We start from the raw sequence: 18,332 nt of genomic DNA on the forward strand, positions 1-18,332 counted from the left end.
TAAAGGATTCAAAGTGAGATATGTCTTTGGTCCATAGGTTTGATTTCTCCTTACTTAGTTTTATGAGTATTTTCTATATTTTGGTTTGCAAAATCTCTATAATTCTCAAGTGTCCGAAAGTACCTAGAGGCTCTTAAAATTTGGTCTTCACAGCTTTCTAGTATGTACAATAGAATTGTAAGAGGAACACTCTTCTATTGTTATGAAACAACCTTAGGAGTAAATATTTTTCTCAGTAAGCAGATACCTACAAGAGTGGACTCTTGTTCACAATCTAGAGAAGTCTAAGCAGTTTGCAAAGCTCAGTGAGGCTTGGTGGCTCAGTAGCAATCTCCTTACAAATTAGCTCTGTGCCTACCAGCTCCTATATTGTTAGTCTGCCAAGGTAGCCTTTCATTTACATTATGGAATGTTTCTGCAATGAATTTTAGATGTATCTAATATAGTAAAAAAGAGAAACTAATCGAGAGTATACTTGAAGTCAAACAAACCAGTATTTTATTTAACATTAATATGTGCGTAATAATGTATTTTATATTTTTAATGACAAACTAGTTGATGTCTTTTATGAAAGCATCCTAAACAAACAATTTCCGTATGGGTATAACATACTAATAAGAAATACCTTATGTTGTTCTTCAAAGAAATTAAATGATAATGCTGAGAACAAACTGAAATACTATTCTAGTTAAAAAGTAGATAATGCTAATAATAGCTTTTTATAAAAGTAGTTCAATTTATGGTGTTTTTTCCTTTTTAATGTCTTTGAGAATATTAAAAAAACCTATTTCTCAATTTCAGCACATAAAATGAAAATTCTTTCATTTAGGATTTCATATAGGAGATTTTTTTTTTTAATTCTGATTCTTATGTTTTTGTAGGTAAGTAACCATGTCAGCTAAGAAGAAAAAAACACTAAAACACCAACTCATTTCCCTTTTTAGTTGACCTGCTACCATTGCTGACTTATTTTCTTTCTTTTTTCATTGTTGCTGAATAAAATACCCTTGCAGTACTGCCTATTATATGTTTTGAATAAAGCTGTAATTTATATTCTATTAAAAAAAGCCTTTAAGAAACATGTTTTGTTACTTTAAATGTATGCTAAAGTTTTGGGAGGAATATCAAACCTGAATCTTTTATTAAATGGAGAACAAAATGAACCAATTTAATATTATTTTAAGCATTGTTCTAAAGATGAAACAAGTTTTTAGTCTTCATGTAATAGAACAATAATGTCTATGTTAACCTGGTCAAATTAGATGAAACCAAAATATTCTAGTTTAATTCTCTCTGTTAAGGCAAGACTGACATATGCTAATAGTACTCTTGGGCTATTTAGGGACTTGGAAGTTGACAATCAATCAATATTTGTTGAATTTATGAGTGAGTAGGCATATGAATAGGTTTATATTTATGCCTAGTAATAATATGCTGATGATATTAGTCTGGATAAAGCTCTTGAAGTCTTCAAAAATGAACTTGGACAAAATTATTATTTTAAATTAAAAAATTACAGATACATTAAAATTTTTAGAGTAAGTTTTTTATAGAATTATTATTTCCTAAATTGTTAGTTGTAGTAGTTGTATACATTATTTTGAGAAAAAGTTTGTCATATACTGAAAGTTATCTAATTATTAGAGATGACTTTGATTTAATAATTTAGGGATCAGGCATGAAGATTGAAGAATTTTGTGCCCTTTTTTAATGCTTGGAATGAGGATGGTATGGTAACTTTTGCACCAAATATGAAAGTAGAAATATCTCGGGGAGTTTTCCCAGTATCGTTGCTAGGGAATATGTCTCCAGATTATGACAGTGTTAAGTAAGGGTTAGAATCATGCATTGTAGAATTTTAGAGGTGAAAAAGATATTTAAGGTTATTTAATCAAAACTCCATTAGTTTATAACAGAGGAAACTAAGACTTCTAATGGAGTGACGGATCAAACCAACAGACTTTTTAATTAAACAAGTTGCTATTTATATAGATATAACTTGGTATTCCAGACTGCTCTTTTAAAAGATTTTATGGAAAATTGCTGTTCATTTTTAGATTCCTGTGGTCTCTTTTCTCCTCCAGAGAGCATATATTTCACTGTATTTTAACAATTGTCTGTTTCTCCCATAGAATGAAAATGTCTTTATGGTAGAGGGTTTTTCTTACTCTGTTTTGTACTTTTATATCCTCAGTTTTAATCCTAGCGACTGTCACAGAGTGATCCTTCAAATAATTGGGGGATGAATTCGTGTTCCATAGCAGTAAGAGAAAAATTAATAAACGTTCAAGTGATAAATCGTGCATCTGTTAAAAGTGTGATTAACAAAGGTAAATATGTGTTCCATTTTTCTTCCCACAGTCTCCAAACGTCCACAACTACCCCGATATGGAAGCTGTTCCCCTGTTGCTAAATAACGTGAAAGGGGAGCCCCCGGAGGACTCGTTATCTGTAGATCACTTCCAAACACAAACTGAGCCAGTGGACTTGTCAATAAACAAAGCCAGGACATCCCCTACAGCCGTTTCATCCTCCCCAGTTTCCATGACAGCGTCTGCCTCCTCACCTTCTTCAACTTCAACCTCCTCCTCGTCTTCTAGCCGTCCAGCCTCATCCCCAACTGTTATAACATCAGTATCTTCAGCCTCATCTTCGTCAACAGTGTTAACACCAGGGCCCCTTGTTGCCTCTGCCTCTGGCGTGGGAGGCCAGCAGTTTTTGCACATTATCCATCCTGTACCACCTTCAAGTCCCATGAACTTACAGTCTAACAAACTGAGTCATGTTCACCGCATCCCCGTGGTGGTACAGTCGGTGCCTGTTGTCTACACAGCCGTAAGGTCACCTGGAAATGTGAACAACACTATCGTCGTGCCGCTTTTGGAGGATGGGAGAGGCCATGGCAAAGGTAAGAGACACAAAGCCTTGATTTATTTCAGCACTAGAGGGAACATCATTGTTTCCAGTGGGCAGACCCTAAATTGTATGCAAACACTTAACATCCAAAGTAGCTCTGTGCAGAGTAACACAGAGACATCAGCTGATCAGCCATGGAATAGAGTGCAGTTTAGTAGGAACTAACCCATATTTATGTGGGTATATGCTCCGGTTTTACTTAGTCTGTGTTTTTATTTATCATAAAGTTCCTTAATGTCAGAACTCAGATATCTAAATTTGGAAAATAATGCTGACCTTTAAATGCTCACCTTTTAACATGGGTGAGGGCAATCTATGGTTAGCATAATTGCTTATAAAAGTATAAATTTGTTTAGAAAAGTAAATCAGGATTCTTTTTTTCTTTTGAGACTGAGTCTTGCTCTGTCACCCCAGGTAGAGTGCAGTGGTTTCATTGTAGCTCACAGCAACCTCAAATTCCTGGGCTCAAGTGATCCTCCTGCCTTACCCTCCTGAGTAGATGGGACTACAGATATGTGCCATGAAGCCCAGCTAATTTTTCTATTTTTAGCAGAGATGGGGTCTCGCTGTTGCTCAGGCTGGTCTCGAACTCCTGAGCTCAAGCAATATTCCTGCCTCAGTCTCCCAAACGGCTAGGATTACAGGCGTAAACCATCATGCCCAGCCTTGGGATGTTTCTTCTTTTTGTTGTTCAACTGGAATTTATGGGGTGGTAATAATATAAAATGTCATGAAGTTGCAGTGCCTAGAATCTGATCATTCACTTCTGAGTAACTTATAAATTAAGTTGCCATTAAAATAATTCTCCAGTTAGGTATTTGGCTATGAAAGTATCAGGTAGCTTGGATTATTAACTTCTTACATGACTTAATATAATGGAAATATTATAAAATGCAGTACTAATATTTTCTTTTAGGGGTTAGAAGGCAGGAGTCACTTTGCCACACAACTGTGTAATAATAACTAATTAAAAATTTGATAGTTATACACTTGATCATGAAGTTATTTTTCTACTGCTAAGTTCTTATTTTTTTTAATTTTAATTTTTTTTTTTTACCAATTTTTACTAGAAGGAATTGTGGTAACTGTCCATTTTTGCTTCCTTACTCACTAATCTAAAAAATAAGCCACCCTTCCATAGAAATGTGAAATGCCCGTAATCATTGACTCATTCCCTTTTAAACTGAATACATATGTATGTATTTTGTCTTCAGAGCCTAGAAATGATGATGGATTAAGACTTAGGCTGTATTACTTTTTGCTTTGACACTGTATCACTACTGAGTCCTATAATTAAAATATGATTGAATACATAAAATACTGCCTTCTCATAAAATGCTAGTAATGGTTGTTTTAGTTCTTACATAAGTTAGGATTGAATACACAGAAGTATCATTTGATTGTGAACTTAGAGAAATTTTTGCAAACATATGCCACAAAATTGTGCATTCACCATTGGCAAGTTACTGTTTTATTTGCAGTGAGTTTCTTAAGAGCACATGAAATAAATTTCACCTTCCCAGTTTCATCAAGTTAAAACCTCATGATTCGGGCCGGGCGCGGTGGCTCAAGCCTGTAATCCTAGCACTCTGGGAGGCCGAGGCGGGCGGATTGCTCGAGGTCGGGAGTTCGAAACCAGCCTGAGCGAGACCCCGTCTCTACTAAAAATAGAAAGAAATTAATTGACCAACTAAAAGTATATATACAAAAAAAAAAAAAAAATTAGCCGGGCATGGTGGTGCATGCCTGTAGTCCCAGCTACTTGGGAGGCTGAGGCAGAAGGATCGCTTGAGCCCAGGAGATTGAGGTTGCTGTGAGCTAGACTGACGCCACGGCACTCACTCTAGCCAGGGCAACAAAAGTGAGACTCTGTCTCAAAAAAAAAAAAAAAAAAAAAACCTCATGATTCAGAACATTTGGGGATTTTAGACTGCAAACTTAAGATACAGGGACTTATTACTTACCTGGCAACCTTTTTCTTTTGTGCTGTTATGGGTCAGCAACTGGCCCTGCCACCCTCTAGTGAAAAAGTAGAGGAAAAAGAGAAGTTAGGAAGACTTTTCATGGATTTTCCTGGAGCCGAATTCTCTTCGATATTGCTAATACTTCTGATTGAAATGAACAAATGATTTGAATGATAATAAAATAACTGAAAGCCAATTCAGGTATTTATTTTCCTATATAATGTAGAAATATGATTATAAATTTTTTAAGAATTAGGATTTAGTAAGTAGCAAAATATACAATCTTGTATATTCCATTATTTTATAGATGTGTGTATGTGTACACGATAGAATCCAATCTTTGTATGATAGTACTTAAGAAAAGTACTGTCTTATCATGAAGTTGATTAACAATGATTTTAATGTTGCTTCTGGCCTTTCATAAAATTTTGATTCACTAAAGAAGGAAACAAACACATATCTCTTTTATTAGCCATTATTATTTCATGGGAGAGTATTATTTTGAAAGTATATATAAAGTATATTTTATAAATTTAAAATTTTAATCTTCTGGAGAATGAGTCCTTGCAGGGGAACTTTTTAAGACTCATGCTCTAATTTGTTCGTTACATGAGCGTATTTGTTAGTTTCATGCAGTACTTTTTTATTTAGTAGTTTTCTCCTATCAAGAATAAGAATTTATTTAATCATAAGCACAATGGACTGTGCTATGGTCTTTAGGAACATGAGTTGTAGGATCAAGGGCGACTCTCACAGCTGTGCATGTGGGTAAATTATTTAGTATCACTAATCTTCACTTTTATCAGCAATAAAATGGGGATAAGTCCATTTCCTAGAAGATTAATGGGAGGATTAAGTAAGAGCATAATGTGTAAATGTCTAGCATTGATCAAGTATCAATAAATGTTTGCAGTTTATCATTACCTCTTCCCCAAAATACCACATGCAATAATGTTCAAAATATTTTCTCTTTCTTATAAAAACAGAAAGTTGGAGGAACAAAAACTTCTTATATTTTAAAAAGAAAAACTGCCCTAAGAAGTTGGTATAAAAATATTTCCTCAAAGTTGTTACTATAACAAATTATAAGGGATGAGACTTTAGAATGAGAAATTGTTTGGGAACATTCCACATTTTGTATTTTTATTAGTTTATGTTAAGCTTTTATAATCACCATATTCTACAATTACTACCATTATGGCATTTTATAAGTTTTTTTTTTTTATTGCATAACTGATTAATTAGGCAACAGTAAAAGTGTCTAGTGGAGGAGGTTGGCTTCCTACCTCACAGAATGAATAAAGAAAGGGGCATTTCAGTAATTCCTCAAGTCTTTATTTTGTTCATATGCAGCTGGGCACTGGGCCAGCAACGAAGTGGCTGAGAGATAAAGGGAGCCCCCTGTCCCTTCCCACTCAGGACTTGTATATCTGGTATGGATGAGCAAAGGAAAATACAAAAGGAGAGTTGGCTTTTCAAAATGCTAATAGTAAAAATACAAAATGTGATGCATATAACTATAGATGATGGTACTGGCTAATTACTTTTAAAGTAAGTATAACACGTCTGGTCTTTGATAGACAAATAGATTACCCCGTATGTCACATTACAGGAAAGACTGTGAGTAGACACATCCATGTCTAAGTTCACGCACCATGTAAATTGAGTCATTTGTCTGTGCAAGTGGTTATTGAGCATCTATCATTATCAGGCTTTTTATTGACACCAGAGATACAGTGTTGAACAAAACAGATGCTGTTTCTGTCTCACAGTGCTTACCGTCTAATGGGAGATATTGACATTAAACAAAAAAATCATAGAAACAATTAAATAGCTGATAATTGTGGACAGAGTGGACTAAAAATAGACCAGCCAGGAATTTGCCCGGTGCAGCAAGTTTAATTATGATTGCAAATAGAGAAAGCAGGATTTGACAAAAGTATTTTCACATAGGATGTTATATATCATAGGAAGAAATGCTTTTTCTGTGTTGCTCAGGGGACAGGGTGGGTGAAACTTCCCCAAGGGATGCTTGCCTAACCACAGAGTGGTATGAGAATGCTTTCTAATGAGGCTGGAACTTCCGCCCTTCTAAGTATGTAAAGAATAGTGGTCTAAAGGAATGGCAAGTTGTCAGCTAGTCCATGGCATGTACATATCTTGGAGGTAATATTATATGATATAAAGTGGAATGATGTTCTGGAAGGTACAATAAACAAATATATTTTAGAATAGAACGATGAGAGGGAAGGTGTCAGAAAAGGTCTCCTGAGGAACACATTTTTCCACTTGATACCAGAAGGTCAAGTAGCAGGTTAGCCCTCCCCCCCCCACAAATAGAAGTGCTTGAGGGGTACAGTGCTGTCCACATAGAGGAGAGTTTTGTTACTACTTAACCTGAGGCACGATATTTACAAACAAGACCCTAAAGAGATTATTTGACCTCGTAAAGGAATTTCAGTCCAGCCTGCGGAAGTTTATAGTACATTTCCCAGAAGATTTTCATTAGTTTTTTCTAATAGATATTTAGTAGCAGAGAAGCATTAGAGGGTCATAAAAAAATCACAAGCAAAGTTGTTCTTGGTTCATTACTGCCTGATGGAAGAGTAGGTGTGTTTAGAGTTCTCCTCCCTTCCCGTACGTAACGTGCGTTCACTTTATGCCGAGCACAGTCCTAGGAATCGGAGCTCCAAGATGAGCAAGTCCTCGTTGTCATGACCCTTACTTTCTAGCGGAATACACAGTATGTGTCAGATGGCATAAGAGCTTTGAAAAATAAGGCATGATAAGGGCATGGGAAGTTAATAAAAGCGGGGTACAATTTTAGGTGCAATCAAGGAAGGCCTCTCTGGGAAGTAAGAAATGCTAATAATACCTGGGGAAGAGCATTCCAGAAAGAAAGAACTGCAGGTTCAAAGCTCCTGAGGCATGTTGCGAGTGTGGCCTGTGGGAGGAGGACCCGCAGGGAGGCCTGAGGGACTGGAGGGAGGGACGCAAGGGTTGAGGGACACAGACTAAGGGTGGGGGCAGACCCTGTAGGGCCTCCCAGAGGCTGTGCCATAAAGGTGTTGGGTTTTTGTTTTAAATATGTTGCGAAGCCTCTCAAAGTGGAACTGTGAGCAGCAGCAGTGTGGCATGGTGTGTTTTACAGAAACGTCGACCCACTGCGTGCACTAATGAATACAGGGCAGGTGTGAAAACAAGAAGGCCTGGGTAGGGGACCGCGGCAGTGTGTTTGGATGTGGGGTTTGAAGAGAGGAGGGGAAGGAAGGATGACTTGGAGGTTCGAGGGTGAGCTGTTGAGCATGTGGTGGCACTCTTTACTAAGAGGGGCAGAGCAGGGTTGAGAAGGGAATTCCCTTTCAGACATGTGCAATTTGACGTGCCTGTTCCATATGTACATAGAGAGCTTGAGACGGAAGTTGGACAGGTGAGCCTGGGGCACCGAGGAAAGAGGAGGCAGGTTTGGAAAAATGAATTTGGGAGCCATTAGGGTAAAGGAGGTATTTAATGCTGTGTGTGGACTGTGTAGGATCATCTTGGGAGAGAGCCACGTGGAGAAGGGGAGACAGGGACACCCTGAGCACTTCAGCATTTCGATGTTCAAAAGATAAGAGGGGTGCAGCAGTCAGTGTTGAGACCTGTCTGCTCTTAAGGGAAATGGAGGCATGTTCGAGAGAATGCCGGTGGACGGAGTGTTGCAGAAAGGGAGTCATCAATCATATTGAATGCTGCTCAGGGACCGAATTAAATGAAGGCTGAGAATTGTGGATTTGGTGAGGGAGAGTTCGTTGGTGACAATGACAGGCAGTGCATCAATGGGATGGTGGGGACAAAAGACTGACTGAAGTAAGTTCCTATTCAGGTGGGAGGTGAGGAAGGGGAGATTGAAAGTCTAGATGGCTCTTTGGAGCAGTTTTGCTTTAAAGAGTTGCAGAGAAACGGAATGAGAGCTGAGAGGCATTCAGGCTCCCGAGGGAGGTGTTTAAAAGGGGAGATAGTACAGTGTATCTCTATGTTGTCAAGAACAATCCTAGATCATTATCTTTTACTTTTTGCATTTCCTTTCATTTTCCATTATGCATCTCTTTCCTAACGATTTTGTCAGCATAATAAATTGACTTTAGAATTTAGATTAATTACTGCAAGATGCAGGTTATGTCTACAGTTATAATATAAACAATGACGTGTAGTTAAGAACTTCGCTTCTGTAATTCTTCACCTCTCTAGAATTATCCATCTTCCTCTCTCTCCTGGATTATTAACCAACAGATAAAAATAATAGTTCAGTACCATTTGGGTCCCATTGATAATCATAAAAATGATACCAGAAATAATATAAATATAAGATCAAATATTTTTTCATTCATTTGTCTAGTAGAATGTACAGAAGTATTGAAAACAGCCCCAAATAATAATTTTTTTTTACAGATAAGATTTTTACATTTAAAAATGTAAATTTTACAGATAATTTTTACATTTAAACATTAATGCCTTTTACAGATAATTTTTACATTTAAACATTAATGGTCATTACATTCTAGAAATTGAAGCTAGAAATTGAAGGGCATTACCATAACCACTGTATGAAAATACAGTTAAAGAGCTTTAAAAAAAATGGGCTGATCCCCTCCTTCCCATACCTGAGCCAGTCCTTTTTCCCTTTTGCTGGAGGAGCAAGTAACCTTCATGCCTGGGAATGAGGCTGAAGCAAGGGTGTGATTGAGCAGTGGCTTTGGAATAGTAAGGACGTGAGAAAGGCTGATTCAGTCTGCCGGGTATGTCACTGTTGCCCAATTTTCTTCCCCAGCCACTTTCCCTTTCCTCTTTATTAGCTCATATAGATAGATACTCTGTTATTTCTTCCCTCTCTACCCCATCACCACTGTTGTCTTCTCCTTAGCCACCCAAAAGTCATCAAATGTCCACAGGACAGTAATAAAATAAATTTGCCTGGAGGGAAAGAGTCCAACGCCTTTTCCTACCCACCCACATTTTTCTTTCATGCAAATGTAACACCAGCAGCCAGGAGTCAACCAGCATTTTCTAAAATGTATTTATTGCATTAAGACTTTATTGGAGTAGTGTCATACTTGAAGAATAACTTCTTATAGCTCATAAGTGCATTATTCCTAATTTGAAACAATTGTGTGATTATTATATCTTTGAGTATGAAGTACTTTTTCCCAAAATATCTGACTAAAGCTTGTGGATACTGCTGTTAAGAAACCAACCCGATTTGTATGTGCAATTTCTTTGGATACCTCCTTTAAAAGAGTGTTGCTTTCTTATTATATTTAGATGTAGATACGCAGTGAAGAGGCTTCCAAAAATATACCTAATTTTCATAGCATCCATTCAGGAGTTTCAAAGGGATGTGGCCTTGGACAAATTTGAAATACTCACACCCATGTTCTTCCTACAGACTGTTGCTTTTCTCAACAGCTAACAGGAAGAAGCCACAAGTGTATTTTTAGTCTTGTGCCGTTTATATTTGTGAAAGGAAATATGGTCATCGTGATGATTGTTGCAAAACTAGTTGGATGTTATGACCACGCTACTGTCTCATGGATCCAAGTGGAGTTTTATTCCCATGAAGCTCCCGTTTCCAGTGGCTTCGATGCATTAATTTTCTTCTGCCACCAGCCTTCCCACTTGTTGATGTTAATGTCTTGTTTCAGGTCATGGTTCTTGTCACAGACTTCTTTCTTCTGTCTACCTTACATATGACTGTCCTCTTTAGTTCACCATTCAGTGGAATCCTGTTGTCATCTGTCCGTATGACCAGAATAGTCCCAGACAGCTGACCTGTGCTTGTGTGTATGTGTGTCTTTGCTCATTGAGTGACTGAACTACCACATCTTCCCTTGGTAAATTTATTATTCTACTTACTCTTAAGTATGGTAACTACTAGATATGGAATAAAGTAGATACTTTAATTCAGAATTTGATTTAGATCAACAAATGATCCAGTTACTCATGTTCTTTATTTTTTAATATTGCTTATTGGGAAACGGGACTGGAGTGTTGCTCTTTTTGGCTTATTATTCTTAAATATAGACTTTGATAAGACTTGAGTGTTGCACTTATTATAAAACAAAGGCAGGAACTTGTTAAATAGTGAGAGAAAGGCAGGCAGCCAATATTTGTGAGAAATTGGATTTTAACTAGGAGTTCAGAATGATTTTATTCCCTGCAGATATACTGGTAATTTGTTGTTTGTTTTTACCTGATTTTTCAACCTGTAGTAGAAACTTATTTGTATTTTTTCACTTCTGGGCAGGCACAAGAAGTTGAATAGATTCCACCAAAAAAATTGGCTTCTTATGTTCTTGTTTATCTGAAATGCCCACAATCTGTCGATTCCACTGCTTCATCTGGCACAGGCTGGGTTAGTTCTAAGAGTCGATGATAATAACTGGCTCAGAGAGGAGACAGAAGCTGTCTGTATTGTTCTGACAGAATTAATTGAAAAGGGAAAACTCTTCCTTGTAGACTGTAAAATACCAAGAAATGAGTTTGATTGGCTCCACCCACATCCCTCTGTTAAATAGGAAATAAAAGTACAAAAGAGAAATAAAAGAGAAAAAGGATAAAGCACGGATTCATAGGGTGGTCTACTTTAAGAGGGTGATGTTACTTCATTCAGACCCAGATGTTACTTGAGGAAGTGAGGATGTAGACAAGAGGCAAGTTAATTTGTTTGGTAAAGGAGGTAAAGCAAGAAAAGGTTAACAAAATGAAGTTGTGTTCATTCCATTATAAAGTAATATTAAGAGCTAATGAATAAGGTAACCTAGCACACCATTTTATTTGTTAGGAAAAGTTTCTCCTGTAATAAAAAGATGCAATTTATGTTTAAATAAATTTATGCTTACATGTTATATTTTACAAAGAAAGTATTCTAATGTAGTCTACGTATTCAATTTTCACCACACCTGAAAAGTTTTCTCTGATAATATTTAGTATGTTAAACAATACATATTGGATTTTGATATATAATATCTTTTATTTCCTTTGTGAATAGTTCTGTTTTAAAAATCAAATTTTTTTATATCCTGTAATAATGTTCTCCTTAAATATAATGCTTCTAATTTCATATAGTAGAGGTGTTATGCTACAAGGGAATTCTTATTTTACATATTATATTGCAAATATTTGTAGAATTATTTTGATGATATTTGGGCATTTATACTCACTGCAAGAAATATATGCATATATAAAAATATATATGTAGCAGATAAACACTTTACCCAATGACTCATGAAACCTAGTAGGAACAAATGAAAGAAGGAAGAATATAAGATCCAAGAGGAAACTTGGTCTTAGAATCATTGCCAGTATTGTTTAAATTGGCTTTTTAATAATTTACAACCTTGTGGCTGTGGTTTCTTTTCCCTGTCCTTTCTTATTCCCTTAATAATTCTTTTTTTGTTTCAAGCTATATTACTATTTTCTCAGCTCTTTCACTCAGCCTATTTTTCCATTGTTAGTAGAAAATTTGATGAACTGGTATTCCACTTTGTGTTCTTTAGAAAACAACTAATTGATATTAATATTTGTCTTTCTATCTAATAAAAAAGAGCTACCAATTTACAGAGTAATCATCACATACTCAATTCTTTCTCCACTTTGATCATTAGCCACTTATATATGTTTTTCATGACCAGGTGTCTTCTCCATCTTTTTTTTCTTCTAATAATTAGTTCATATATTCAACATTATTAGTTCATTTATTCAAATGTTTTATGGACCATTTATATGGTCAGGAATGTCCCCCACTCCCAGCTGTGGCAATTATAAAACAAAGAACAAAACTCTTCTTACAAGCCAGCTCTAGTTTACCATGCACTAAAAAGGTGTTCACACCATGGGGCATTTCCTGTTGGTGAATCTTGAAATCAATTTAGTAGCTCACAATCAGTGGTTTTAAAGAAATGAAGTAAAATGGAATAGCTCACAAACTATCTGGGAGCATCACACAAATAAGTATCATTTCATGAAACGTTTACATGCATGCAAATATGGTACCATGGGGCAAAGGGTTTGTACTAGTCATGCTGAAATGCATATTTCTTATGGTGCTTCCTATCTAAAAAGTTTCAAAGAAACTCCCCTGGAGCTTTCCCACCTTTAACTCTGCCTTTTCCCTCTTGCCTCCTCCTCCTTCTCAAAGTACTGGCCTTGGCTCCACCTTCTTTTTCCACCCTCCCCCACTCCATCTTCCCTCTATTTCCCCCCCTTCTTCCTTTTCTCAGTCCAAACATCATCATTTTACCTTTTTCCATATCTTCATTCTTCTTTCTCTTCCATATCAACCAAATCCCCTATGCTAGAAGTCATGTATTATGAAACTGAGACACCTGTGTTGAAAATGACAGTCTTTGTACTGCCATCTAGTGGTAGAATTTTAGAACAGCGGAAACTGAAAGACCCAGAAGAACTCTATAATCTAGTTATTTTTTTCTAGGATTGCCTCCAAATTTTCCCAGCTACTTTAGGGTTGTAAGGGAGTGTGGTGAATGTGTCCCTTTTTAGTAAAACTGAAGCCTGAATTTAAAACCTAACTTACCTACTTTGCCTTTAGAGTTCTAGTGTATGACATATTTTTTTTAAAGACTATATTTAAATTTGGGCCAGAAAGAAAAGACTTCTGCCCATTTGTCCCACTTCCCATCTTGCACATTTGTATGTGACTCAGTTTGGTAGAAAGAAAATGCTGCTTTCTGTGTATCTATGCTAAGTTTTGATTTTTTAAACTACGGATTATGTTTGTTGGCTAAGTGGAAGTATACGTATGCCAGCCTATGTGCCATTTGCAAGTTTTGCTGAGAGATGAACCCAGTGAGCAGGGAAGCCAGTGCCCTGTGAATGTCACAGAGAGAAAATAAAATTAAAATGGAGAGTTATGTCTTGGGACAGCACAAATTCAGGAAAACAGAATGTAGGAAAATTTGGTAAAACTAGGAGAACTGGGAATAGCCTTTGGAGAATGTATCAGAGAAACTGCCTTTTCAATAACTAGGAGTTTAGGAGTTCAGTAGGAACATGGTAGAATTAGATAATTCTATAATAGGTGTGTGGGTTTCTCAGTTTTTTGGGGGAGAGAAAGGCCCAGCAGGACTTGGATAATCTATAATACAATAAGAATAAGCTCCTGTGTTGACAAGAACTGCAGTTATTTAATGTGGTTTATGTTGTTATGAATTCTCATTTCTAAAATAAAATAAGTTAGGGTTTCCCAAATTCCCCACTAAAATTTAAGCTCCATGAAAGTACCCTCTAAGTCTCATTAGCTACCATTTCCCCAACATTGTGTTTGACACTAGTAGATGTTCAATAAGTATTTATTGAATGAAGAGATGGACGAACAAATGAATGAACACACGCAGTCTACTGCAGGAACAGTGTATTTTATGAGATTCTTAGGAATGCAGTGGCTGGTACTGGTGGGCAGTCGTAAACTCTGACCATAAAAGAAACCTTCCCTTGTATGGCAGAGTAGAAGGTGGCCAAAACATGAAATGATGACCAGCCTGGCTCCTCATCTATCCGTATAGACTGGCTCCTACTGCCCCTCCATCTCAGTCTGTTGCCATTCCACCAAATCTGCCTCAGGTCCCAGCCATGTTCCATGGCTTCTCAGGGTGACTGCTTTTATCCATAATGGAAGGGAAAAGGAATCCTCTTCTTTCTCTGGCAAGAGACCTGGTTCAAATGCTGTATGTTTTCTAAGACGCTACATACTAAATTGTAAGGCAGTTCACACACACACCCCTCTCTTCTCATTGCCTTACTGCCTTATTGAGTGTCTGGCACACACTAAAAACTCGTGTGTGTTTGCAGAATGAATGAATGCTGTCCCCAACGGTTGCTGCTGTACGTCAATCTGTAATTTCCAGGCGTTCTTGAGTATATTGTTTCTCCTGTTTCGCAGTTTTGTTTATTTCAGAGTACTTACTAGGAAAGAATAATGTTTCATGGTATTATAGATGCGTAATGTGATTTAAGTTTTAGTAGTTTCTGGAGTTGTGGATGAGAAATACTCTTATGGCTTCTAAACAGTCTTAATGCAAAGATACTGCTGTATGAAAATTATAGTCACTTCTTATTTATTCTTTTACTTTCAGGTAAAATATTTTACCTGTGAAACTAGAATAAATGATGGCTTTGATTGGATCCAGACAATTAATAGAGCCTGCTAGCTTTCGTATATAATAGTAGCACCAGTTTCATTTTCCAGTCAGGGTGAAACAAATTATGCCTCTTACCACACTGCAGTTAACTGCATCAGCATCACAGCACCATAAAATCTGAAAACTGTGGAGTATGGATAATCCCACTATAAATTGTAATAAAAATTACCCCTCCAGACTCTATATTCTCTCCATTAAGTTCATAGACACTGTCTCTTTGTACATAAAGTTTTATGAAATAAATCGACCAGTTCTCCTGTCCTTACCAGATAGCAAGCTATTTTGATTTAAAAGCTGATAATAGTACAATCGGTTTTTGGTGTTTGTACTGCATTTTAAACACATAAATTTCATGTAACAAACCTTAAGTAGAAGGAAAATGCTACTTTTATTTGCCCTGTGCAGTTAAATATCTCTTTGTGAGAAGGAATAAATGATGTATTTACCATGGTGAGCCCATTTGTTGTATCCATAAAACAAAGATTTGGTTTCCCTCCTCAAATCTCTAATCTTAAAGGTGTAACAAGTAAACCCAAACACAAATCTAAAATAGCTTCGTCTGAATTTTTTTCAAATATTCTGTATTTAGAAGGAATTGTCAATTTTCTGATTGCATTTTTGTCTCTTTTGTGCTCAATCCAAGGATTCCATAATCATCTCTCGTGTGACCTTTGTCGTAAGTGAATGTTTTAAATCAGTCTTCTACAAACATGGAGACCTTTTAAAGAGAGGAAACCTTCTAGAGGCCTAGGTTGTAAATCTCCAAAGAACACGAACTAGACTCTGGAGGAAGTTATGTTTTAAAGAAGGTAGACTAGGAGGCATTTGAGGTGAAAGTTGACGAAGCATAAGGTTTTCATAGTCAGAGTAGGTAGGACCATTCCCCACCAGGAAAACGGGTGAACAATGAGTGCAGAGAATGGAGAGTACATTAAAGAATGAAGAATACTGTAGTTTTACTGAAGTGTAGACTATGACATACTCATACACACATTGCATATGATATAAGACATATTGCATACATCAAATATGTTACTTATAGAAAAAGAGCCAATATCTTTCCTCTTTTAAAGCCTTTTAGCTCTTGGTTTAGATATATTTGTTGCATTTTTTGTGAATATGATTTTCTAACTGTGCATAGATAGAAAATACCAAATAAAAATGCAAAGAAGAAATAAGTAATAGGAACGTTTCTCAATCTTTGTTTTTATAGGTCAGGTTCCTGAAAATGTTTCCCCAGTACATTTTTATGTATGCCCAATAGCCATAGAATTTTGTAGCATTTCACTTCCTGTAGTTTTCCTTAGTAAAAGAAAATAGATCTACTGATTTTTGGGTTACCAATCTACAGATGTATGCAATATTTCTTATATCATATGCAATATGTGTGTATAAGCATGTCATAGGCTACATATAAGTACTGTGAGATTCTCATAGGCCAACCCCTACCCAAACTAGCAAACTCCCTTTATCTATAGGGTCATGGAGAGTGAAAGTGGCAGCCAACAAAGAAGATGTGAAAATTATTATGAAAACAAGGACTTGAATACTCACAGCAAAGTCTTTTGCATAGGAGCAGATAGGCTTACACACACAGCTCTTTAGTCCTTGGAGAGAATGCTTTATTACAGCATAATAATTGCTTTTGAAATAATGACCATTAGTAATAATGGTCATAAAGAAAGATTGAATTATTGTCAGTCTATCTGAAAAAGGCAGGAAAGTATGTGATAAATCTTATAAGTATATTTATTAAATAATTTAAATAATAACCTTAATTGAATGCTTATATATTTTTTGTGCTTTACATATGTTATCTTTAAGCCCTGCAATAACCAGTGTATAGCTATTATTGCCTGTCTTTCACAGATGAGAAAACAGACTCATGTAACTTCCTCTAAATATAAGGGCACAACTTAAAAGTGGTTGAGCCTTGAATTAAATCAAAATTTTTAAATACTCCATAGCCATTTTGCTTTGTCATACTCAGGTATGATGCTTAAAAGGCCTTAATTACCTAGAGAATTGGTCAATATTAAACACTCCAACTCCATATTTCTTCAAGGTTTAAAATTTACTGTGTATGTAATTTATTTTATATGCATAAAATCGAGTGTATGTATATATGTGAAGTCATTCCATATTGTTAAATATTAACATTATAGAGCTATATTATGTATTTCCATTTCTCTGGCATCTTGCAGCATTGAAAACAACAGCCTTAAGCTGTAGGTTAACATTTCTAGGTGTAGGGAAATTTTGTCAAAGTGTGGTTCACTGAGTTTCAGAAATCGACATCTGTGTCATTTTTAGACATATCTCGTTCCTGCCTGGAGCTCTTTTGAGCAGGGAATTGGTTAGAAAGACACAGACAGCACAGACATGCCTGTTCTATCTTGCCTCATTCTGGTAGTGGTTATTTTCTGAAAAACACAAGGGAAAACATAAGATAAAGATACAGCCAACATTTATTATTACTGTTATAATTATATTTATTTTTCTTAGATTAATGAGTTCAATAAAATTCTGAGCACTAGCCAATAGCTAATAATCATTATAACATTACAGTTTGAGAATTATCCTAGCTTATATAGCAGATGTTCAGAAATGCCTTCTTCAAAATTGGAAAATAAATTCCATAAAATGTGTATTTGGTTAAGGAGAATAGTTTCATATTAAGAACTGGCATTTTCTAGTTTTTCCTTCAGTTTCTCTTCAGTCTCATATTGTATCTTTTCTGTTGTTGCAGTTCTCTTACTATGTATTAAGTTTATAAAGAGTAAAGTACCTTCTATGCTGTCCAAAATGTATTGGTATCATGATATGAGGGAGGAAGTATTTTCCACCACATTCTTGAAGTCATGATTATAATGGAATATACTCCATTTGCCATCTAATAAATGAGCACTAGCTGGTGATGCACTGCTCAGAGGCATTACTGTGCCCATTGGTATAATCTACAGTAATCAAGGTGGTATAACCTCCAATTATGTGTTTTATTATCTCATTATCCACCTTGCAACTAGTACAACTATTAGCAGGTACATATCTTGCCTTCCTTAGCCAATTGTGATGGTTTTTATAGTTAATCACCATGATAAGCACCTAATACTTAAAAGTAAACCCCTTTCAACTATAATGTAAGCTAGCTTTAACTGTGTAATTTTGTGTGGACTGATATAAACAGAAGACTGCAACTTTTTCTGTTTATAAGTCTAAGTCACTGAATGCTTTATGAGCATTTTTCAGTGTTATG

General features: G+C 36.0%; 1 protein-coding gene across 4 annotated transcripts in view; it reads left to right on the forward strand.

The window, feature by feature from the left end:
- The window catches only part of KLF12 (KLF transcription factor 12), a 589,204-nt gene that overhangs the window by 432,806 nt on the left and 138,066 nt on the right, over nt 1-18,332 (forward strand). For all 4 annotated transcript variants that reach the window (XM_076009379.1, XM_076009377.1, XM_020290313.2 and 1 more), the window contains one exon: nt 2,362-2,908. In XM_076009379.1, coding sequence (XP_075865494.1) covers nt 2,362-2,908 — 547 coding nt within the window. The remainder of the gene's footprint in view (nt 1-2,361; nt 2,909-18,332) is intronic.

This window comes from Microcebus murinus, chromosome 13, assembly GCF_040939455.1.
Source record: "Microcebus murinus isolate Inina chromosome 13, M.murinus_Inina_mat1.0, whole genome shotgun sequence".
Classification (NCBI taxonomy): domain Eukaryota; kingdom Metazoa; phylum Chordata; class Mammalia; order Primates; family Cheirogaleidae; genus Microcebus; species Microcebus murinus.